Source organism: Xiphophorus hellerii, chromosome 17 (genome assembly GCF_003331165.1).
Source record: "Xiphophorus hellerii strain 12219 chromosome 17, Xiphophorus_hellerii-4.1, whole genome shotgun sequence".
NCBI lineage: Eukaryota > Metazoa > Chordata > Actinopteri > Cyprinodontiformes > Poeciliidae > Xiphophorus > Xiphophorus hellerii.
In genome coordinates this window covers 3,313,092-3,337,629 of record NC_045688.1, presented here as the reverse complement: position 1 = coordinate 3,337,629, position 24,538 = coordinate 3,313,092, and the positions used below count along the sequence as shown (strand labels likewise).

Below are 24,538 nucleotides of genomic sequence, written 5' to 3'. Positions count from 1 at the left end.
AGGTTACCCCTAACCTCAGACATAGCCATTAAAAAAAAAAATCAATGCTTTAATCTAAAAATAACAAAAACCAAGGCTGCTACCCACAGCAAGGCAGGAGGCCACACAGAAGAATAGGAAATTTTTTCTAAATTTAAACAAAAAGCACAAAACTAAGAAACCAAACAAAAAAAAATTGTTTTTTTGCAGAAAATAAAACAATTTTCTGACGGATCTCCAGCAGCAGATCTTATTTAAATGTTCATGGATAATTTTTTGTTTTTGTTATTAAACATTAATATTCTCAAGTGATTTATTATTTTGTTTCCTTTTTTTTTTTACTTTGTAATTATTTTGTAATAAAACTTGAGTGATTTAAACAATTAAAAAAAAAAACTAATTAATTAATCGGTCCCAAAGTTAAAGTTCATCTCACACCCCCCCTTAGTCCATCCACCCCGAATGGGGATCAATCAGGCTCACCAACAAGGCGAGTATCCGGAGCTTGATTCACGTCTTGGGTAAATGAAAGTCCAATCAAAGAAGGAGCAGAGTCCTTTGTAGGATTCTCCTACCGGCTGGGTAGGAGAAGTAAACAGTCCTTAATCACCAACAGGTGAATTCCTTCCTTGGCTCTAGGCCTGGTCTCATAGCTCACCATCCATCTGGCCTGAACAACAAAACAGGACCACTTCCTCAATATAATTATATTTTCTAATATTCTTAGTGTATACACGGTTCAATAAATAATTCTATCATATTCAATCAATTGCAATAAATCTAAAATTCAATATAAATTACATTCATGAAACATTCAATAAATATACGCCATATTATCAATTAACATGAAATATAAAATACTAATACAAACCAGTGCTCAATAAATACTTCAATTACCCGTTTTGGTTATCAAAAGCAATGTTCAATCAGTTTTTAGTGGCTACACAATAGCAGTGATTACAAGCCAACGCTAAGTCATTCATAACAACACTCACCAGTTCCGCAGTTTTGTGTCATACTACCGGATCTTTTCCATCTCCCTTTCCGGCTCACAATAATGGGCTCCTACAGTTCAGTACATTAAGTGAGCATCGTACATATTTACAGACATTAAATGATACTACGCTTTAACTGACCTGCCAGCTCTGCTCCTTCCGACGCGATCTAACCTTCATGCCTTTCGCTCCAGCTAATATACCGAGCCAATAAACTGCGACGGTACACGTGACCCCAATACTTAGCCACGATTGGCTAAATAATCTCGCGAGAATCACTCCTAAGGTTATTAAAACATCGCGAGATTAAGGCTAAAAGGCAAAAGTAGAAAATCAGAGGACATGAAGGTTTAAAATGACACTTAGGTTACACTATACTATGACTCATTTTTACTCATTTTTCATAGCATACTATACTATGACTCATTTTAACTAATTTTTTATATCATACTATACTATGACTCATTTTAACTAATTTTTCATATCATACTATACTATGACTCATTTTTACTCATTTTTCACATCATACTATACTATGACTCATTTTTACTCATTTTTCATAGCATACTATACTATGACTGAATTTTGGTCAAATTTTACATCATACTATACTATGACTCATTTTTACTCATTTTTTATATCATACTATACTATGACTCATTTTAACTAATTTTTCATATCATACTATACTATGACTCATTTTTACTCATTTTTCACATCATCACATCAAAATTATATTTTCTAATATTCTTAGTGTATACACGGTTCAATAAATAATTCTTTATTTGAGATTTGTTTTTTAGGAAAATGCAAAGGCATCATGCCTGGTCTCCTTGGATACTTTGAAGTTGGTTCAGATATTCTAAACAATGTTTATAATATTTCTTAAAAAACATTTAAAAAGACAGTGCATGCACAATGAGCAGATTAGACTCGGGTTAAACAAAGCAAATACAAAATAGAAAGACACTACAATTTAGATATGAACAGGTGCTAAAATGGAGGTTACCCCTAACCTCAGACATAGCCATTAAAAAAAAAAATCAATGCTTTAATCTAAAAATAACAAAAACCAAGGCTGCTACCCACAGCAAGGCAGGAGGCCACACAGAAGAATAGGAAATTTTTTCTAAATTTAAACAAAAAGCACAAAACTAAGAAACCAAACAAAAAAAAAATTGTTTTTTTGCAGAAAATAAAACAATTTTCTGACGGATCTCCAGCAGCAGATCTTATTTAAATGTTCATGGATAATTTTTTGTTTTTGTTATTAAACATTAATATTCTCAAGTGATTTATTATTTTGTTTCCTTTTTTTTTTTACTTTGTAATTATTTTGTAATAAAACTTGAGTGATTTAAACAATTAAAAAAAAAAACTAATTAATTAATCGGTCCCAAAGTTAAAGTTCATCTCACACCCCCCCTTAGTCCATCCACCCCGAATGGGGATCAATCAGGCTCACCAACAAGGCGAGTATCCGGAGCTTGATTCACGTCTTGGGTAAATGAAAGTCCAATCAAAGAAGGAGCAGAGTCCTTTGTAGGATTCTCCTACCGGCTGGGTAGGAGAAGTAAACAGTCCTTAATCACCAACAGGTGAATTCCTTCCTTGGCTCTAGGCCTGGTCTCATAGCTCACCATCCATCTGGCCTGAACAACAAAACAGGACCACTTCCTCAATATAATTATATTTTCTAATATTCTTAGTGTATACACGGTTCAATAAATAATTCTATCATATTCAATCAATTGCAATAAATCTAAAATTCAATATAAATTACATTCATGAAACATTCAATAAATATACGCCATATTATCAATTAACATGAAATATAAAATACTAATACAAACCAGTGCTCAATAAATACTTCAATTACCCGTTTTGGTTATCAAAAGCAATGTTCAATCAGTTTTTAGTGGCTACACAATAGCAGTGATTACAAGCCAACGCTAAGTCATTCATAACAACACTCACCAGTTCCGCAGTTTTGTGTCATACTACCGGATCTTTTCCATCTCCCTTTCCGGCTCACAATAATGGGCTCCTACAGTTCAGTACATTAAGTGAGCATCGTACATATTTACAGACATTAAATGATACTACGCTTTAACTGACCTGCCAGCTCTGCTCCTTCCGACGCGATCTAACCTTCATGCCTTTCGCTCCAGCTAATATACCGAGCCAATAAACTGCGACGGTACACGTGACCCCAATACTTAGCCACGATTGGCTAAATAATCTCGCGAGAATCACTCCTAAGGTTATTAAAACATCGCGAGATTAAGGCTAAAAGGCAAAAGTAGAAAATCAGAGGACATGAAGGTTTAAAATGACACTTAGGTTACACTATACTATGACTCATTTTTACTCATTTTTCATATCATACCATATTATCACTGAATTTTTACTAATTTTTCCCATCACACTATACTATGACTCATTTTTACTCATTTTTCATATCATACTATACTATGACTAATTTTTACTCGTTTTTCATAGCATACTATACTATGACTGATTTTTGCTCAGATTTTGCATCATACTATACTATGACTCATTTTTACTCATTTTTCACATCATACTATACTATGACTCATTTTTACTCATTTTTCATATCATACTATACTATGACTGAATTTTGGTCAAATTTTACATCATACTATACTATGACTCATTTTTACTCATATTTCATATCATACTATACTATGACTCATTTTAACTAATTTTTTATATCATACTATACTATGATTCATTTTTACTCATTTTTCATATCATACTATACTATGATTCATTTTTACTCATTTTTCATATCATACTATACTATGATTCATTTTTACTCATTTTTCACATCATACTATACTATGACTCATTTTTACTCATTTTTCATATCATACCATATTATCACTGAATTTTTACTAATTTTTCCCATCATACTATACTATGACTCATTTTTACTCATTTTTCATATCATACCATATTATCACTGAATTTTTACTAATTTTTCCCATCATACTATACTATGATTCATTTTTACTCATTTTTCATATCATACTATACTATGACTCATTTTTACTCATTTTTCACATCATACTATACTATGACTCATTTTTACTAATTTTTCCCATCATACTATACTATGACTAATTTTTACTCGTTTTTCATAGCATACTATACTATGACTCATTATTACTAATTTTTCATATTATACTATACTATGACTGAATTTTGCTCATTTTTCATATCATACTATACTATGACTCATTTTTACTAATTTTTCATATCATACTATACTATGACTCATTTTAACAAATTTTTTATATGATACTATACTATGACTCATTTTTACTAATTTTTCATATCATACTATACTATGACTCATTTTAACTAATTTTTCATATCATACTATACCATGACTCATTTTTACTAATTTTTCATATCATACTATACCACGACTGAATTTTGCTCAAATTTTACATCATACTATACTGAATTTTTAATCATTTTACACATCATACTATACTATGGCAAGTTTTTGCTCAGATTTTAGATCATACTATATTATCACTGAATTTTTACTAATTTTTCCCATCATACTATACTATGACTCATTTTTACTCATTTTTCATATCATACTATACTATCTCTGAATTTTGATCAAATTTTACATCATACTATACTATGACTCATTTTTACTCATTTTTCATATTATACTATACTATGACTCATTTTTACTCATTTTTCACATCATCACATCAAAATTATATTTTCTAATATTCTTAGTGTATACACGGTTCAATAAATAATTCTTTATTTGAGATTTGTTTTTTAGGAAAATGCAAAGGCATCATGCCTGGTCTCCTTGGATACTTTGAAGTTGGTTCAGATATTCTAAACAATGTTTATAATATTTCTTAAAAAAAATTTAAAAAGACAGTGCATGCACAATGAGCAGATTAGACTCGGGTTAAACAAAGCAAATACAAAATAGAAAGACACTACAATTTAGATATGAACAGGTGCTAAAATGGAGGTTACCCCTAACCTCAGACATAGCCATTAAAAAAAAAAATCAATGCTTTAATCTAAAAATAACAAAAACCAAGGCTGCTACCCACAGCAAGGCAGGAGGCCACACAGAAGAATAGGAAATTTTTTCTAAATTTAAACAAAAAGCACAAAACTAAGAAACCAAACAAAAAAAAATTGTTTTTTTGCAGAAAATAAAACAATTTTCTGACGGATCTCCAGCAGCAGATCTTATTTAAATGTTCATGGATAATTTTTTGTTTTTGTTATTAAACATTAATATTCTCAAGTGATTTATTATTTTGTTTCCTTTTTTTTTTTACTTTGTAATTATTTTGTAATAAAACTTGAGTGATTTAAACAATTAAAAAAAAAAACTAATTAATTAATCGGTCCCAAAGTTAAAGTTCATCTCACACCCCCCCTTAGTCCATCCACCCCGAATGGGGATCAATCAGGCTCACCAACAAGGCGAGTATCCGGAGCTTGATTCACGTCTTGGGTAAATGAAAGTCCAATCAAAGAAGGAGCAGAGTCCTTTGTAGGATTCTCCTACCGGCTGGGTAGGAGAAGTAAACAGTCCTTAATCACCAACAGGTGAATTCCTTCCTTGGCTCTAGGCCTGGTCTCATAGCTCACCATCCATCTGGCCTGAACAACAAAACAGGACCACTTCCTCAATATAATTATATTTTCTAATATTCTTAGTGTATACACGGTTCAATAAATAATTCTATCATATTCAATCAATTGCAATAAATCTAAAATTCAATATAAATTACATTCATGAAACATTCAATAAATATACGCCATATTATCAATTAACATGAAATATAAAATACTAATACAAACCAGTGCTCAATAAATACTTCAATTACCCGTTTTGGTTATCAAAAGCAATGTTCAATCAGTTTTTAGTGGCTACACAATAGCAGTGATTACAAGCCAACGCTAAGTCATTCATAACAACACTCACCAGTTCCGCAGTTTTGTGTCATACTACCGGATCTTTTCCATCTCCCTTTCCGGCTCACAATAATGGGCTCCTACAGTTCAGTACATTAAGTGAGCATCGTACATATTTACAGACATTAAATGATACTACGCTTTAACTGACCTGCCAGCTCTGCTCCTTCCGACGCGATCTAACCTTCATGCCTTTCGCTCCAGCTAATATACCGAGCCAATAAACTGCGACGGTACACGTGACCCCAATACTTAGCCACGATTGGCTAAATAATCTCGCGAGAACCACTCCTAAGGTTATTAAAACATCGCGAGATTAAGGCTAAAAGGCAAAAGTAGAAAATCAGAGGACATGAAGGTTTAAAATGACACTTAGGTTACACTATACTATGACTCATTTTTACTCATTTTTCATATCATACCATATTATCACTGAATTTTTACTAATTTTTCCCATCACACTATACTATGACTCATTTTTACTCATTTTTCATATCATACTATACTATGACTAATTTTTACTCGTTTTTCATAGCATACTATACTATGACTGATTTTTGCTCAGATTTTGCATCATACTATACTATGACTCATTTTTACTCATTTTTCACATCATACTATACTATGACTCATTTTTACTCATTTTTCATATCATACTATACTATGACTGAATTTTGGTCAAATTTTACATCATACTATACTATGACTCATTTTTACTCATATTTCATATCATACTATACTATGACTCATTTTAACTAATTTTTTATATCATACTATATTATGACTCATTTTTACCAATTTTTCATATCATACTATACTATGATTCATTTTTACTCATTTTTCATATCATACTATACTATGATTCATTTTTACTCATTTTTCACATCATACTATACTATGACTCATTTTTACTCATTTTTCATATCATACCATATTATCACTGAATTTTTACTAATTTTTCCCATCATACTATACTATGACTCATTTTTACTCATTTTTCATATCATACCATATTATCACTGAATTTTTACTAATTTTTCCCATCATACTATACTATGATTCATTTTTACTCATTTTTCATATCATACTATACTATGACTCATTTTTACTCATTTTTCACATCATACTATACTATGACTCATTTTTACTCATTTTTCACATCATACTATACTATGACTCATTTTTACTCATTTTTCATATCATACCATATTATCACTGAATTTTTACTAATTTTTCCCATCATACTATACTATGACTAATTTTTACTCGTTTTTCATAGCATACTATACTATGACTCATTATTACTAATTTTTCATATTATACTATACTATGACTGAATTTTGCTCATTTTTCATATCATACTATACTATGACTCATTTTTACTAATTTTTCATATCATACTATACTATGACTGATTTTTACTAATTTTTCATATCATACTATACTATGACTCATTTTAACAAATTTTTTATATGATACTATACTATGACTCATTTTTACTAATTTTTCATATCATACTATACTATGACTCATTTTAACTAATTTTTCATATCATACTATACCATGACTCATTTTTACTAATTTTTCATATCATACTATACCACGACTGAATTTTGCTCAAATTTTACATCATACTATACTGAATTTTTAATCATTTTACACATCATACTATACTATGGCAAGTTTTTGCTCAGATTTTAGATCATACTATATTATCACTGAATTTTTACTAATTTTTCCCATCATACTATACTATGACTCATTTTTACTCATTTTTCATATCATACTATACTATCTCTGAATTTTGATCAAATTTTACATCATACTATACTATGACTCATTTTTACTCATTTTTCATATTATACTATACTATGACTCATTTTAACTACTTTTTCATATCATACTACACAATGACTCATTTTTACTAATTTTTCATATCATACTATACTATGACTGAATTTTGCTCAAATTCTACATCATACTATACTATGACTCATTTTAACTAATTTTTTATATCATACTATACTATGACTCATTTTTACCAATTTTTCATATCATACTATACTATGACTAATTTTTACTCGTTTTTCATAGCATACTATACTATGACTCATTATTACTAATTTTTCATATTATACTATACTATGACTGAATTTTGCTCATTTTTCATATCATACTATACTATGACTCATTTTTACTAATTTTTCATATCATACTATACTATGACTGATTTTTACTAATTTTTCATATCATACTATACTATGACTCATTTTAACAAATTTTTTATATGATACTATACTATGACTCATTTTTACTAATTTTTCATATCATACTATACTATGACTCATTTTAACTAATTTTTCATATCATACTATACCATGACTCATTTTTACTAATTTTTCATATCATACTATACCACGACTGAATTTTGCTCAAATTTTACATCATACTATATTATCACTGAATTTTTACTAATTTTTCCCATCATACTATACTATGATTCATTTTTACTCATTTTTCATATCATACTATACTATGACTGAATTTTTGCTCAAATTTTGCATCATACTATATTATCACTGAATTTTTACTAATTTTTCCCATCATACTATACTATGATTCATTTTTACTCATTTTTCATATCATACTATACTATGACTGAATTTTGCTCAAATTTTACATCATACTATACTATGACTCATTTTTACTAATTTTTCATATCATACTATACTATGACTCATTTTTACCAATTTTTCATATCATACTATACCACGTCTGAATTTTGCTCAAATTTTACATCATACTATACTATGACTCATTTTAACTAATTTTTTATATCCTACTATACTATGACTCATTTTTACCAATTTTTCATATCATACTATACTATGACTGAATTTTGCTCAAATTTTACATCATACTATACTATGACTCATTTTTACTAATTTTTCATATCATACTATACTATGACTCATTTTTACCAATTTTTCATATCATACTATACTATGACTGAATTTTGCTCAAATTTTACATCATACTATACTATGACTCATTTTAAGTAATTTTTTACATCATACTATACTATGACTCATTTTTACTCATTTTTCATAACATACTATACTATGACTCATTATTACTAATTTTTCATATTATACAATACTGTGACTCATTTTAACTAATTTTTCCCATCATACTATACTATGACTCATTTTTACTAATTTTTCATATCAAACTATACTATGACTCATTTTTACTAATTTTTCATAGCATACTATACTATGACTGAATTTTGCTCAAATTTTGCATCATACTATACTATGACTGAATTTTTAATAATTTTACACATCATACTATACTATGACTCATTTTTACTAATTTTTCGTATACTATATTATGACTGAATTTTGCTCAAATTTTGCATCATACTATACTATGACTGAATTTTTAATAATTTTACACATCATACTATACTATGACTCATTTTTACTCATTTTTCATAGCATACTAGACTGAATTTTGGTCAAATTTTACATCATACTATACTATGACTCATTTTTGCTCAGATTTTGCATCATACTATACTATGACTCATTTTAACTAATTTTTCATATCATACTATACTATGACTCATTTTAACTAATTTTTCATATCATACTATACTATGACTCATTTTTACTAATTTTTCATATCATACTATACCACGACTGAAGTTTGCTCAAATTTTACATCATACTATACTATGACTCATTTTAACTAATTTTTTATATCATACTATACTGACTCATTTTTACCAATTTTTCATATCATACTATACTATCACTGAATTTTGCTCAAATTTTACATCATACTATAGTATGATGTAAAATTTGACTCATTTACTATGACTCATTTTAAGTAATTTTTTACATCATACTATAGTATGATGTAAAAAATTACTTTTTTTTACATTTTTACCAATTTTTCATATACTATACCACGACTGAATTTTTGCTCAGATTTTGCATCATACTATACTATGACTGAATTTTTAATCATTTTACACATCATACTATACTATGGCAAATGTTTGCTCAAATTTTACATCATACTATATTATCACTGAATTTTTACTAATTTTTCCCATCATACTATACTATGACTCATTTTTACTCATTTTTCACATCATACTATACTATGACTCATTTTTACTCATTTTTCACATCATACTATACTATGACTCATTTTTACTCATTTTTCATATCATACTATATTATCACTGAATTTTTACTAATTTTTCCCATCATACTATACTATGACTCATTTTTACTAATTTTTCCCATCATACTATACTATGACTCATTTTTACTCATTTTTCACATCATACTATACTATGACTCATTTTTACTCATTTTTCATATCATACTATATTATCACTGAATTTTTACTAATTTTTCCCATCATACTATACTATGACTCATTTTAACTAATTTTTCATATCATACTATACTATGACTCATTATTACTAATTTTTCATATTATACTATACTGTGACTCATTTTAACTAATTTTTCCCATCATACTATACTATGACTCATTTTTACTAATTTTTCATATTATACTATACTATGACTCATTTTAACTAATTTTTCATATCATACTATACTATGACTCATTATTACTAATTTTTCATATTATACTATACTATGACTCATTTTAACTAATTTTTCATAGCATACTATACTATGACTCATTATTACTAATTTTTCATATCAAACTATACTATGACTCATTTTTACTAATTTTTCATAACATACTATACTATGACTGAATTTTGCTCAAATTTTGCATCATACTATACTATGACTGAATTTTTAATAATTTTACACATCATACTATACTATGACTCATTTTTACTAATTTTTCATATCATACTATATTATGACTGAATTTTGCTCAAATTTTGCATCATACTATACTATGACTGAATTTTTAATAATTTTACACATCATACTATACTATGACTCATTTTTACTAATTTTTCATATCATACTATATTATGACTGAATTTTGCTCAAATTTTGCATCATACTATACTATGACTCATTTTTACTCATTTTTCATAGCATACTATACTATGACTGAATTTTGGTCAAATTTTACATCATACTATACTATGACTCATTTTTACTAATTTTTCATATCATACCATATTATCACTGAATTTTTACTAATTTTTCCCATCATACTATACTATGACTCATTTTAACTAATTTTTTATATCATACTATACTATGACTCATTTTTACTCATTTTTCATAGCATACTATACTATGACTGAATTTTGGTCAAATTTTACATCATACTATAGTATGATGTAAAATTTAAAAATGAGTAAAAATGACTCATTTTTCATATCATACTATACTATGACTCATTTTTACTAATTTTTCATATCATACTATACTATGACTCATTTTTACTAATTTTTCATATCATACTATACTATGAGTCACTTTTACTCATTTTTCACATCATACTATACTATGACAAATTTCTGCTGAAATTTTGCATCATACTATATATATGATGCAAAATATATCATATATATAGCTCAAAAAAATAAAGGGAACACTTTAAGTGTTAAACACCTGTTTAAGTGTTCCCTTTATTTTTTTGAGCAGTATATATACATTATATAGGTAACTTAAGAAATCATTACATTTACTTTTTATCTCATGTAGCATTTGCTACCAAAATGTATTTTTCCATCTAATTCTGTACATTATTTTACTTTTTCTCCATAACTATTCTGTTTAATATTTTAGTGAATTTTACCTGAAATGTTCCAGAATCGTTTTTTATAAAACACACAAAGCTCTGGCCATTTTGTTCTTGACTTTGTTTATTAATGATTCCATGTTTTTGTAAGAACTTGGTACAAAAGGTGAGACTACTCTTTAACCATCGATCCTCCGTCCATCAGCGTTTGAATGCATCAGAAAGAAGGAAAAACTACGTTGGCATATTTAAGACAAACACTTCCTATACACACTATCCACCGGACAGTTCCCCGCTTCCACTGACGAACAGAAACTTCTACTTCACCTCCATCTACACAAACTCCTCTGGTTTCTCTTGGCTCCTCGATAAAAGAATATAAAAATGTTTTTTCTTCTTTTTGTTTTGTTCAAATGTTGTGTTGTGTAGTAAAATAGATTTGTTTAAGCACTGCACAGTTTCTCCCGGAGAAGATTCCTAGAAATGGATGGAGGAGGAGGAAAGTGGGATTCTCTTTATTATTCTTTTTTTTAAACTGATATGGTTTCCATCTCGGTTTGAACTTTCACCTCTCAGGTGAGGACTTGATATGCATCACATGGCACATTTCAAAATAAAAGCCCTCTTATGTTATAGACTAACTGATGATGATTTATTCTCTCATGAAGGCAGGTTGGACTCTGAAAGAGCGCCACCAGCAGGAAACAAAAGGTAATTTGAGTAAATATTTACTTCCTCAAGTTGCTCCGAAACTTGTCTTACAGGAAATAAAAATAAATCTGATATAAATATTTACTTTAGTTGCTCTGAAAGTTGTCTGTTCACCTTTTAAGCAGAAAATTATCAAAGGCATCAGCACTAGTAGAGCTGGTACAGTTAAAACTTCCAGGCAGCTTCACTTCCAGATTGGTTCAAAGAATATTTTCTACGACGGCGCATTACAGCAATTATAAAATAAATAATAAAAATTCTGGAAAAAAAACAAACTAGGAAAGATGATTTTTTTTGGCTTTTCTAATTTTGAACATCACTCTATATTTGTCATTTCTTTTTTTTTTTTTTTTTTACATCTTAGTATATTGGAAAACAAAATGTTTAAAAGGGCCTGTGTAAAATTAAAACCAGAAAAATTAAACAATTTTAACTCATCTGATTGCATTTACTGATTTTTATTCAATGTAGAATTTGCTGCCTACATTTTTTAAATTCTATTTTTTAAATAAAAAACTTTTATTGTAAAATAAAAATAAAACAAAAGTACATTTTTTATTTTATTTTCAGATGTGTTGAGGACTTGTCCTCTCCATATGGTTCAGAGATATTTGATATAAATGTGTCTAAAAATCTTAAATTTTTTGTAGAACTGAGCAACGTTATCTAATTGCATTCATTGATGCCAAAATGACTCAGTCGTATGATGTAAAAGAACAAAAAATGGGTTATACATTTTTATTTTAGCATGCAACTGCTAATTTTCTTTTTATTGTCTTGTAAATATAAAGTATTTTTTTCTAACTTTCAAACTAAAATTGAAGCTGATTTTGCTTTCAGGTGAAGTTGTAAATGTTGCTTTAAACTGACTGTTTTTGTTTTTTCTCTGCAGCTTAAAGCAGAAAAGGTGAACAGACTTTCAGAGTCCTGCAGCGTTGATCCTTCAGAGACCAAACAGGTGAGCTGGATATGATTCTAATCGTCTTTTCTGATAAAAAAAAACTTATTTTTTCTCTGCTTTTTGTTCATGTTTGTGCATCAGAGAGCTGCACCTCCACTGATTGGTTGAGTACAGTACCACAACTTAATAATAAAAAACAGAAAACGATGGAAGCGTTGAAGCGGGACGCCTCCGGACGGCAGGAAGACTCGCGACTGTTGTTGCAGCTCGACGGAGACGTCCTGATTCTGCTGCTTTTCTTTTCTCTATTTTATTGTTAATATAAAAAAAACTGATACGACAACAAAGACTGAAACCCTGAAACAATGTGAGGCAGTGTTCATCTTTCGCTCAGAATACACAGAAAATATAAAATGCACACACAAAAAAACGTTTTTGGCATATTTTCCATACTGGTTAAAGAGGGAGGGGCGGAATGGATGCATCACGTTCGCTGGGGCGAGTTTCCATTTGCCTTTAAGACGCAGAAACAAAAACAAAATTATTTCATGTTCCTTTGCCGAAGCACTTTATGAATTTAAACTATCTACTTCACCATAGAACCCAGTGGGCGGGACTAGAGGAATCCCTGACGTCTGATTGGCTGCTTCAACCCGAAAGTGAAGAGAACTCCTTCAAAGTTTGGTATGACTCTGAGATCAATATCTTCAGCAGAAAGTGCAGGAGTAGCTTTAATAGCATAATTAACTTGTAATTTGTAGTGACAAACTGCAGCTTTTATATCTAGTTTGGTCTGAAATCTCTCAAGTTCAGGAGAGAGTGTTAGCCGGTGTTAGCTAATGCTAATCTTGTCTGACAGAACCAGCGAGTTTATTAATGAATTATTAAAGATATAAATGCTGGAGTTGGTCACCTAGAGTTTGTAGTAAATAAAATACAACTTAAGTTAATTTCTACCCTTCCAGTAAACTTGAAAGAATCCTTGCAGTTTGAAACAGCCAATCAGACGCCAGGTTCTCCCTTAATCCCGCCCACTGAGTTTGTTTGTTCCAGAGTAAAAAATAAAAAGTAAATTCTCTGTAGCTCTGATAGCTGGTGATAAATTTTGACCCTCTTTTTGCAGAATTGCTTCAATTTGGAGACTTTAAAGTCAAACCACAAAGTGTGAATTAGATGCAAGTCCAGACTTTGATTAGGCCACTCCAGGACCTTCTATTGAGCTGTTCAAACGTTGCACACTTTTAGAAAATGTGAAGTTTAGGCTCTTGGCGCTTTGACTTTAACTGAGGAAAGTGGCAAGTAAAGCTGAATTTACCAACAAAACACTAATAATCAGTTAATTGTTTAGTGTTTGAGATGTTTTACACCTTTAATATCCATTCAGTGGTAAAGATTTCTTTCTGCGTCTTAAGGAAAAGTTGAACCTGTCCAATCAGTCTCATCTGTTTAGATGATGATGATGATGAAAGCACGTATGTACAGTGATTCCCCTCAATACTCCAGACATTTATCAACAGGCATCGGCATGAAAATACTAAAATCTGCACTAAAAAGCTAATTTCTGTAGTTTAATCTTAAATATTTTTTTCTTTGACTTTAACTCTATAAATACTGAGAAAATCGTAGTTCTCTGTTTTGTTTGAAGGCTCGTCTGCGTGTGGAAACGTTTTCCTGAAGTCGTATGGCAGGAACTTTGTTCACAGGATGGAAACGAACGTCTACTCGGATAAATCGCTGTACAGCCGCTCGGAAGCTGGATTCTACCGGTTCGTAATAAATACATTAAGGCGAAGAATAAATAGAAAATAACTTAAAAAAATCTCGTTAAGCACTGTAGGTGTTGGGTTTGAAAACACTTCAGAGACGTTGGGTCTAGTTGGCGACGTCGTCTTGACCCGGTTGCAGCGGCGCAGTTGACGGCGCCGCCACCATGGCGGCGGTGCTGATGGGTTTCATCCACAGCTGGGGGAGCGTGGCGATGGTCGTCATGGTGACCTGGACCAGCTGGTCCCGCTGGATGAGCCTGATGAGTGTTTTGATGCGGTCGAGCGACGCCTGAGTGTCGCGCTGCAAACCGAGGAGTCGATCCCTCTGGTCCATGCAGACCTGCAGAGAAACGGAGCGTATGGAGTTCTATTAGGGCCAAAAGTAAGGCTGCAAAACACAAAATATTACCAAGTACTTTTGGTCTACTTTCTAGAGTAGAAAGTTGAACCTCTACTTTCTAGCGTAGAAAGTAGTAGTAGTAGATCACATTCTTAAATGGGGTAAATAAACCAAAACAAACATGCTAGCTGAAAAAATGGCTTGTAGTCTTTTAAAGGCAAAAGAGAAATTGTACAACTGATGAGACTTTATTTTTGTTTACATGTTTGAAGAAGGAAGTTGTGCTCAGTTTTCTTTTAAACCAGGTGATGCTAAATCTTTACCACTTGAAAAGTTCGAGGTGTATGGGGGAATTTTTCTGCCATAATCCAAGAGCACATATTTTCAGACTGAAAGCAGGATTTCATGTCTTTTGTTCTCAAAACTTTCTCTTGCAGAACTCTCTGCTAGCTTTGGAACAGCCCTTTGGCAACGTCGCCTTGCAACCTCTCAGCCAATAGAATGGAAGTATTGTACTTTCATTCCTTCCAGCAGATTTTTCTAAATCTGCTGGAATTTAGGCCCATGTGGCAGTTATCGATTGTAGCAACCTGCGCCACCTACTGGATGTAGGGAGCAACAACGACAGCTTTCTGGTCCACAGTACACTAAACATCTGCCAGATGACCAGAGTTTGTTCACCCAACCAAAGACAACATAGTCACGACATGATGTCTAGCTATCTAAATAAATATCATGTTGTGACATGGTTGGTATCCAGGATCCATTGCCTTTGGTTGGGTGAACAAACTCCTGCCTAAGATCAGTAGCACTGCTGGTGGATGTTTAGTGTGCTACGGAGAAGCTGACGTAGTTTCTCCCTACATCCAGTGGGTGGCGCAGGTTGCTACAATGGATAATAGCCGATTGTAGCAACATCGAGTCATGTATCACTTTCATTCTATTGGCCAAGAGGTTGCCAGGCAACTGTGCAGTTTTGTTAGAAAAGCAAGATGTTTCGTAAGCAAGGAGAAAGGTTTGAGTAAACACTACAAGTTTTGAGAACAAAAGATATGAAATCCTGCTTTCAAAATGAAAATGCGTGCTCTCAAATCATCGCAGAAAAATGTCCTCATGTAGGTGGAACGTTTACAGGCAAAGATTTTTTGCACTTCAAAAATAGTCTTCCCAAGCATTTTTGGTCTAGTTTCTAATGAAAGTGTCTTGTTACACTTGAAATCACATTTAAAAAAAACAACTTACTTGTAAGTTTTAAATAATTCCTTGATAAACTGCTACTTCCCTTGGCAGATTATTTCCCCATGTTATAAATGAAATAATTTGCCAGTGGAACTACAACTTTCGCATCAGTATTGAGGAATTAATGACTTAAAGCCAGCTCATATCTTGCTGAAAAGTTACTTGCAGATTATTTTTATTTTAACTATGCTAATATTGGCACTAACCCAACATTAAACCAAAAATGTTGGGTTAGGTTTTGTGTTCTGTTGTTTTTACTTTGAGCGTCTTGTTGAGGTTCTTGTCCTGCTCCTCCAGGTGAGCGCACTCCTTCTTCAACTCGTTGTTTCGTCTCAGCAGCCGCCGCTTCTCCTCCTGCCTCACTACACACACACATTCCATCAGAACCAGAACCCGACTCCCCGCTGTAGAACCGAATGTCGGCGCCTCACCCGTCTTGTGCGTCACGTAGGACTGGACAAAGTTCTGAGGCCACGACAGGTTCTCCTTGTTCAGGACCTGAAAGCAGAAGTAACAGCGTCACGTTTCCGCTGCTGTCGCCGCAGCGACCTCATTGCGTTTGAACTCACCTTCTTCTGGCACTTGGGGCAGTACCAGGCGCCTCTGGGGGGGCTTCTGATGGGCGGGTGGAGGCAGCTGGGGTGGAAGGCTCGGGGGCAGTTGTGGCAGAGCTGCAGCTCTCCGTCCTCCTTACAGACGGCGCAGCGGTCGTCATGCTCCAGCTCCTCCTGCAAACACGGCAGACGTCAGCAGAGGTCGCCAAGCTGCGACACCGAGTCATGTGACCTGACCTACCTTCCAGCAGAAATCCTCTGTTAGCGTGTGAATGGAGCAGAGCAGAGGTTAGCGCGTGTTAGGAGTTAACGGTGAGAAAGGATCGACGCGCTGCGATAAAATCTAACCGATAATGACGCAGTTTAATGGAAACGCAACAATTTGGAAAAAAACTCAGGTTTTTTGGCGTCACATGATCAACAGCAGGACTTTACCAACAGTAGATTGGTGATAGCCCAACGAGTTTTTAATTACATGTTTATTTAAAACAGAAATGCAGTTGGAATGCATCTTCTTTATGCTGTTTAAATTTAGTAATCTGTTAACCGTTATATGGAGTATAAAAAGTCAAAACGAGGCCATTTACTGAAAGAACAACCAACACAAAGTCTTAGAAAGTGTAAATATTTTCCTCATATTTTAAGTGAAACTAGAACTTCCTAAAAAGTCACTTGTAAGTTAGTTAATGCACTTAAAAAGATATTTACACTGGAAACTAAACCAAAAATACTTGGTGAGTTTTCGCAGTGAAAAGCAGCCAATACTTTCTCACAGCACTGTAAAACTGATGCGTTGGTGTTAGTGATCTGAGCACTGCATGAAGTCTAGATTATTCTGGTGCTGATAAAACTGGAATTTTCCATGTGAATTATGGGAAATAATTCAGTTCAATTGAGTCATTTGCAAGTTAAGTATAAATATGGTCAAATTTCTATAAACTTCACTTTACATATTGAAGGTTTCTGACAATCAGTGCATGTTAGGTAACTAAATACACATCAAATCTGGCTATTTTAGTGAATATTATGATTAGAGTCTATATTTTACCCTGGCATATTAAAAGTTACAAGTTTATTCCCATTGACTCTGATAGAAAACTTTGTAATTATGGAGCTCTGATTGTTTCTGGTCAGGTTGAGTTTGTTTTTTTGCAGGTTGGGAGTTGCGTTACCTCGTGCCGACAGGTAGAGGGAGCTGTTCAGGTAATGTGACGGCAGGCGTTTCCGCTGCACACAAACAGGAAGAGGTTACAGCTGAAGCCTCCCAGAAAGACGAAGGTCTGGAAAAGTTTCTGGAGGTTCTCACCTCGGGCTCCAAGATGCCGCTGTAGGCTGGGTTGGCTGTGCTTCTCCTCTTCCTCTCCTGCCTCTTCATCTGGATCTCTGAAAAGCAAAACGGACCTCTAAAGACTCGGCTGGCTCCGTTTGTTTCCAGCTTGGGAGTCGGAGTGAACTCACCTTCCAGCTGCTCTGTGGTAACGAGGCCAAGGGCCACCATGAAGGCGATTTTCTGCAACAGAAGAAGAAGAGTCACTTCCTGGTTCCATCAGTTCTCTAATAAAGCTGATTCACCTCTGGGTCCTCCTCTTTCTTCTTCTTCTTTGGAGGAGATTTTACGGTGGGAGCCTCCTGTGAAGGGAGGTCAGCTGGGGACCCATCGGTGCTGCTGGGGGCCTGCGGCTGGATTATTATCACCTGGAAACAAAAAAAACAAACAAAAAGAAAGCTTTTAAACTTCCTGCACAAGCCAACTTGCTCAGGACACAAAAGAGATTTTATCTTATAGTTCATGGGGGCTCCTTTCTAATGCCACCCTGGGCAAAACCTGTAGGTATGAATACATTTAAAAGGCAAAGCAGACTAGTTGTTTTTAGTATTAAATGAAAAGATAAAAGTTGTAAAATTTGCTTTAAGATTAGATGATCTCCACTGTTTAAAGCTCTTTTCCCATCTTTGGAAATTACACAAATTAAATGTAAAGATAAAACTGAACAATGAGCAGGAAGAGGAATTATTTTGGGAACATGCAGCAGGACTGAGCAGAGCGGCACAGGCACATCCTGACGTCAGGATGTCTGTGGGTTTCAACAACTCAAAGTTCAAATTTATATCTCCAAGAAAATGTATCAACTGGCGATAAATCTACACTAAATTCATGACTGATGCAAAACAGCTAGCTAGCTGGGGAATGTTAGAGAAACACAGAAGGCAATGAAGACACGAGTGAAACTCAAACTTGTGCCTGACAGAAAAATCTAACGAAAAAAACCAGAATATACAAGACTAAATAATCCTGACAAGCTAAATTTAAGATTAACGTATTTCAGGATGAGTGGCAATCCTGAATGTGAGAAACAATCCGAGTACCTAAAGAGTTTGAAAGCCTAATAATATTACTCAGCTTTAATTTAATCTTAAGAAAGATAAATTTTTACCCTGAGTTTTGACTTTCAGGCCACCTATATTTAGTTTAACTTTAGAGTTGTTGCATCAGTTTGATCTTTTAAGTATCTGAGCTACTAAAACCTTTGAAGTTGTCAGGTTTAAAAAAAAAAACACTCTCTGCCTCATCAGTCATCTGATTTTAAGATGTTTTTATGAAACGTGCCTGTACCTTTACGGCTTCGCTGACTGCCGACACGCCTTTCCCGGTGGCAGTTGAGGCGGCGATGATGGCGTAGGCCACGCCGGGCCCTGCAGAGGCGTGGCCCAGGTCGGGACCTGCTGACGGAGAGGCGTTGCTCTGGCTGACCTGCTGGTGGTCGGAGCTGAAGGTGCTGTTGGCGGTGGGCAGGGTGGGGGCCTGGCTCTTGGGGCTGACCACAGCTGTGACTCTCTGCAGGCTGAGCGGCTGCAGCTCCTGGCAGGGACTGTGGGGGAGGCTGTCGGGGATCTGGGTCTTTGGCCTGACCTGTAGGGGAAAAAAAACACAGGTTTATTGTCTTGTTGGGATAACTTAGTAGTTTTATGTTGGGTTCTGAATAAAAAGCAAGAAAAATATAAGTTATACATGGAAATAAAAGGTGAAAATTGCTAAATATCCAAATTAAACTGAAGGTTAACATGTTCTGCTGCCACCTGCTGGACAGAACCTGCAATTTAATTTCTGGTTAGACAGATTTTCCCCAAATAAATCACTTTCCTTCATATTTAGCAGACTGTCACAATAATAACTTTTACTGGGCAATAAATTGTCCCAAAAGTTGTTGCAATAAATGATAATATTGTTATTTTGAGACCATTTTCTAGTAATATAATGCTAATGGAATAACAATGCAAGTACATATTCTCAAAGATCAATAAGCTGTAAATTGCAATGGATGTTTAACACTGGAACTGGAAGACATTTTAAATATACAAAACAACAAATAAAATCAATCAAGTCTCTGGAAACAAAATTGTCCTTGAAAAAAATTTGCTATTTAAGACCAAAATACCAGACTGGAGACTTTTATCACCTCATTTTTGGTAGAAAGAGAGAAAAGATTAAAAAAATAAATAAATAATGCAAATGGAAATTATCAAACTTGTTTTTATCATGCGATTAATTGATCTATTGTTCAAAACTTGTTCATTATTCAGCTCAGACCAGGAAAACAGGCAAAACTTCCAATTACGACTTTTGTAAAAAGATAAAATAAACTTATTTTATCTTTTTGTACTGTATGTCAAATGTTTTGACGATTATTCAAAATGGCAGCTTTTCAATAAAATTGCATGAACAAGCATAGTAATGGAAATACTCGCTCTTTTTAATTGATTTACTGCTCATTGTGGCAGGTTTAATATTTACATTAGCAACAACAGTTCATCTGAAACCAGTTTGACCCAGTTAAAGGTCAAAGTGACCCGGTTTACCTGAGGTAGCACAGTGGCTGCTTGTCCTGCCAGCCGGTGCAGAGAGCTGACTTGAGGCACCTTGATGGGCAGAGCAGTGAGAGTTCCCAGCATCTGAAAACGCAACAGGCAGAGCCAGTTAGGAGGACGACCTTCACAGGAAGGTTCTACAAGTTCTGGGTTTTTGTTTTGGTCCATAAATGATGTGAAACTTCCTGAACATTAAGGATTTTAAAACAAAAAACAATTCAGCAGTGAAAACAACAGGTTCAGTCAAAGACTTCAAGATGTACTGGGTGGAACAAATAAATGTGGCTGCAAACATTAACCACCGGGGGCGCCGTTTCCTCACCAACAGAACCTGCAGGCTGATTTTAATCCGATGGATTTTAACGATCAAAAATCTCTCCAAGGGAGAGATTAAAATCCTCCCAAAATGTTTATTAGAAACAAAAATATTTGATTTATATCAACTTTACTCTGATGGTTCCTCACAAAAAACATAATGGACCATTACCATTACAACACAACACTGGGTTCAAACTGAGTCCAAAACCAGTTTAACTGAAATGTCTAAAACCAGTCCAAATCGGAGCAGGAACCAGACCATAAAACAAGTTCATAACCAAACCAGTTTAAATCCAGTCCAAGGTCACCACAGACCAGTCAGAAATCAATTAAAACAGGCCAGGAAATGAAAGGATCCAAAACTAGAATTTAAACTAGAATACAAACCAGTTTAAAACAAAATCTAAACAAGAATGTAAATCTGTTTAAATCAAGGTTTTAAAGCGGAATTTAAAACAGTTTAAGCCCAGTCTATAAACCAGTTCATAACCAGCTTAAACCCAGCTTGTAAACCAGTTTAAGCGCTCCATCTTCTCCAGTAAAGGAGGTGAAAGTTTCTCCTCTTCTCTTTTCTTCTTCTGTGAAATCCTTTCGTTTCGTCGTATTGTGCTGCAAAGCAGCTCGGCGAGGATGAAGAGGGAGGAGGAGGCGGCAGAGGTCAGTTGCCATGGTAACTGCAGAGCCGAGGATTCTTGCAGTTTCAGGCCTTTCATTTCTGTAATTGCTGCCTGTTTTCTCCAAACCTAACACCTTCAGGGCTCCTCTTCCTCCTCCTCCTCCTCTTCCTCTCATCCTGGATCAGAGATTTCTGTGAAACAAACAGAAACTAAAACTGAGCTCTGATTGGCTGCGGCTTTAAATACAAATGATTTAAACCTGACGGAGACAAAATGAGATGGAAATAAACATCCTGAGTCGTTTGCCTCACATTTACAGTTAAAAGTTTGAAGCACATCAAGGTTGAAACGATTAATCAGATTAATCGTTAACTAAAGACTCTAAAAAAGGCGGTCAGAAGGAACTGAGCCAAAACTCCAAACAATAAAAAAGATGCATAAATTTTGCATTTAAGAGAAAAAAAACAAACCTTTTTTGTCTGTAAATCTATTTTTGCTACAACTGATCGAATGTTTGTTAACTGAATGCTACATTTTGCAAGAAAATGTTTATTTTCTTACTTATAAAGGCACCGATTTGTTTATTTGCACCTTTAATGTATCTCTAATATTGTATAAAACAGGCTGAAGTTATTAGATGCATAATAATCAATTCTAAACAAATTTAGAATAATCTAAATGAAACATTAATTGCAGCCCCAAAATACACAAAGAAGAAGATTAGGAGAAAAAAAATCTATTTCTAAATTTAAGTAAAAATCACAGAATGGATAAAATGTTAAAATAAGAAGGCACAATTTATGCAAAGCAAATATTACTTATGGAGACCTGAAAATATTTAAAATCAATATTTTTCTGAAGAGAATCCCAAAAAAAAAGCTGTAAAATATTTTGGATTATCATAAATGTCAATCATGCTGCAGCTTGTTTTACTCAAACAGTTTGGATTTAAAACAGGAGAAGATCAAAGCAGATCTGATGTTTGGTTTCTTCACGACTCAAACTGCTCTTTGTTTTGCATCTAGAAATGAGATTATTACAGTGGAGCAGAGGTTGAGAGGCATAAAACGCAAATAAAATCTCCAAATCAATAAAAGAATTCAATTATAGAGAAAAAAAACATGAATTAGAGAGAAGATGTGAGGAGACTGCCAGCAGCCGGTCAAGGTGGAGGCAGGAAGGAGGAGTTTGTCATCGCTGCTCCTGTCATCACAGCAGGATGAAGATGAGGAAGAGGAGGAGGTTATGCACACGCAGCAGTCAGGATGAAGGCATGCAGGGAAGACGACAGGTTTGTTCTGAGTCGATCATCTCCGAGTAAAACCGGAACTCAGCAGAAATCAGCTGGAACGAAGCGCTGCCTTCAGTTTGTCTCAAGTTTCTGCTGGGTTTTAAAGCCGCTGTTCCAGCAGCAGCCAGCAGAGGGCGCTCCTCATCCCTGACCGCCTTCAGTAACCTGAGATAAACACCCAGCTGTGTTTACATCCACACACTTCACATATATAAACACCCGCAGTGTCAGGGTGGGAATATTTCTGTCATGGTTAAAGTAAACACACCGGGTTCATAGAGCCTGATGATGTTTGAACGTCGCCATCCGTCACTCAGCGACCCTGAAGGTCAGAGTTCACCGAGGGTGGAGAAGAGTTCACAGAGTTTGCTTGACCTCTAGAGCGGTGAGAGGTCGAGCGAGGTGGTTACCACGGCAACACTGCTTCTTCATCAGAGCTGACACATCAGTTCATCTCTGTGAAACTTTTGAGTTGAACTTGGAAGTCTAAGATGCCTAAAAAGTGTTTTTAAACGTCCGTTAAAGTTTCCAGCTTGTTGGATTCTCAACCTAATAAACCTGAAAAACCTATATAAAAAAAATAAAGAACCTTAAAAACTCCCTACAAAAAGCGATTGGATTCAGATCTTCTGCTTTGATTTGCTGCAGTTTGGAGGGCAGAACTAAAACCAACTCACTGATTCATTACTATTGATCCCAGAATTAGCAGCCAAAACAGCCTGTGATTGGCAGAGCCTTAAGAGAAAAGCTTCGTCTCGAGTGAGAGCACTCACTCTGACTGAATACGTCAATGGTTTTCATTATGACCTGATCAGGAAACAACATATTCCTAAAAAAATAACATCATTGAAACTACATTGTTATTTTTAGTGCAATAAAAACATGATTGCATCATGAAAACACAGGCAGTTTTGTCATGTGGGGAAAAAAAGAAAATCATTTTTAAAAACTAAAATCACCAAAATGCCGTGATTTCTTTTAACCTACTCAACCATTAACTATTCCAATTAAACAAGTACAATTATCAGATTTTCTTTTATAAGAACAGGATCATAGATAGAAAACTTCAAATATTTTTTCCCTGTTAAATGGAAGGAATCCATTTTGCTGAATATTTTGGGCTCAATTTAGAAAAAACTGAAAAAAAATATTTTAATCATTCTCAGCATTAAAAACAGAATGTAGGTCAGTCTTCATATCTATTGAGC

General features: G+C 33.7%; 1 protein-coding gene and 3 long non-coding RNA genes across 6 annotated transcripts in view; all 4 read right to left on the bottom strand.

Annotated features, from left to right (window-relative positions):
* Positions 1–308: 308 nt before the first annotated feature.
* On the bottom strand, positions 309–1,377 carry LOC116736501 (uncharacterized). Its single transcript, XR_004342584.1, has 2 exons — positions 975–1,377; positions 309–649 (listed from the first exon to the last, which is right to left on the bottom strand). It is a non-coding gene; the product is annotated as an uncharacterized LOC116736501 (long non-coding RNA).
* A 908-nt stretch (positions 1,378–2,285) lies between these two features.
* LOC116736499 (uncharacterized) lies at positions 2,286–3,370 on the bottom strand. The gene is made up of 2 exons (XR_004342582.1): positions 2,952–3,370; positions 2,286–2,626 (listed from the first exon to the last, which is right to left on the bottom strand). It is a non-coding gene; the product is annotated as an uncharacterized LOC116736499 (long non-coding RNA).
* Positions 3,371–5,313: 1,943 nt separating this feature from the next.
* LOC116736509 (uncharacterized) lies at positions 5,314–6,398 on the bottom strand. The gene is made up of 2 exons (XR_004342589.1): positions 5,980–6,398; positions 5,314–5,654 (listed from the first exon to the last, which is right to left on the bottom strand). It is a non-coding gene; the product is annotated as an uncharacterized LOC116736509 (long non-coding RNA).
* A 5,430-nt stretch (positions 6,399–11,828) lies between these two features.
* Positions 11,829–24,538, bottom strand: part of phf21b (PHD finger protein 21B) — a 62,567-nt gene continuing 49,857 nt past the window's right edge. For 2 of the 3 annotated variants that reach the window (XM_032589762.1, XM_032589763.1), the window contains 11 exons: positions 21,096–21,188; positions 19,852–20,148; positions 18,810–18,932; positions 18,696–18,747; positions 18,544–18,620; positions 18,410–18,464; positions 17,479–17,495; positions 17,253–17,411; positions 17,115–17,181; positions 16,942–17,045; positions 11,829–15,444 (listed from right to left, as the gene is read on the bottom strand). In XM_032589762.1, the coding sequence (XP_032445653.1) occupies positions 15,211–15,444; positions 16,942–17,045; positions 17,115–17,181; positions 17,253–17,411; positions 17,479–17,495; positions 18,410–18,464; positions 18,544–18,620; positions 18,696–18,747; positions 18,810–18,932; positions 19,852–20,148; positions 21,096–21,188 (1,278 nt within the window). In that variant the 3' untranslated portion in view covers positions 11,829–15,210. Of the gene's footprint in view, positions 15,445–16,941; positions 17,046–17,114; positions 17,182–17,252; positions 17,412–17,478; positions 17,496–18,409; positions 18,465–18,543; positions 18,748–18,809; positions 18,933–19,851; positions 20,149–21,095; positions 21,189–24,538 lie in introns of all 3 variants that reach the window. The other variant, XM_032589761.1, reaches the window with a different exon arrangement.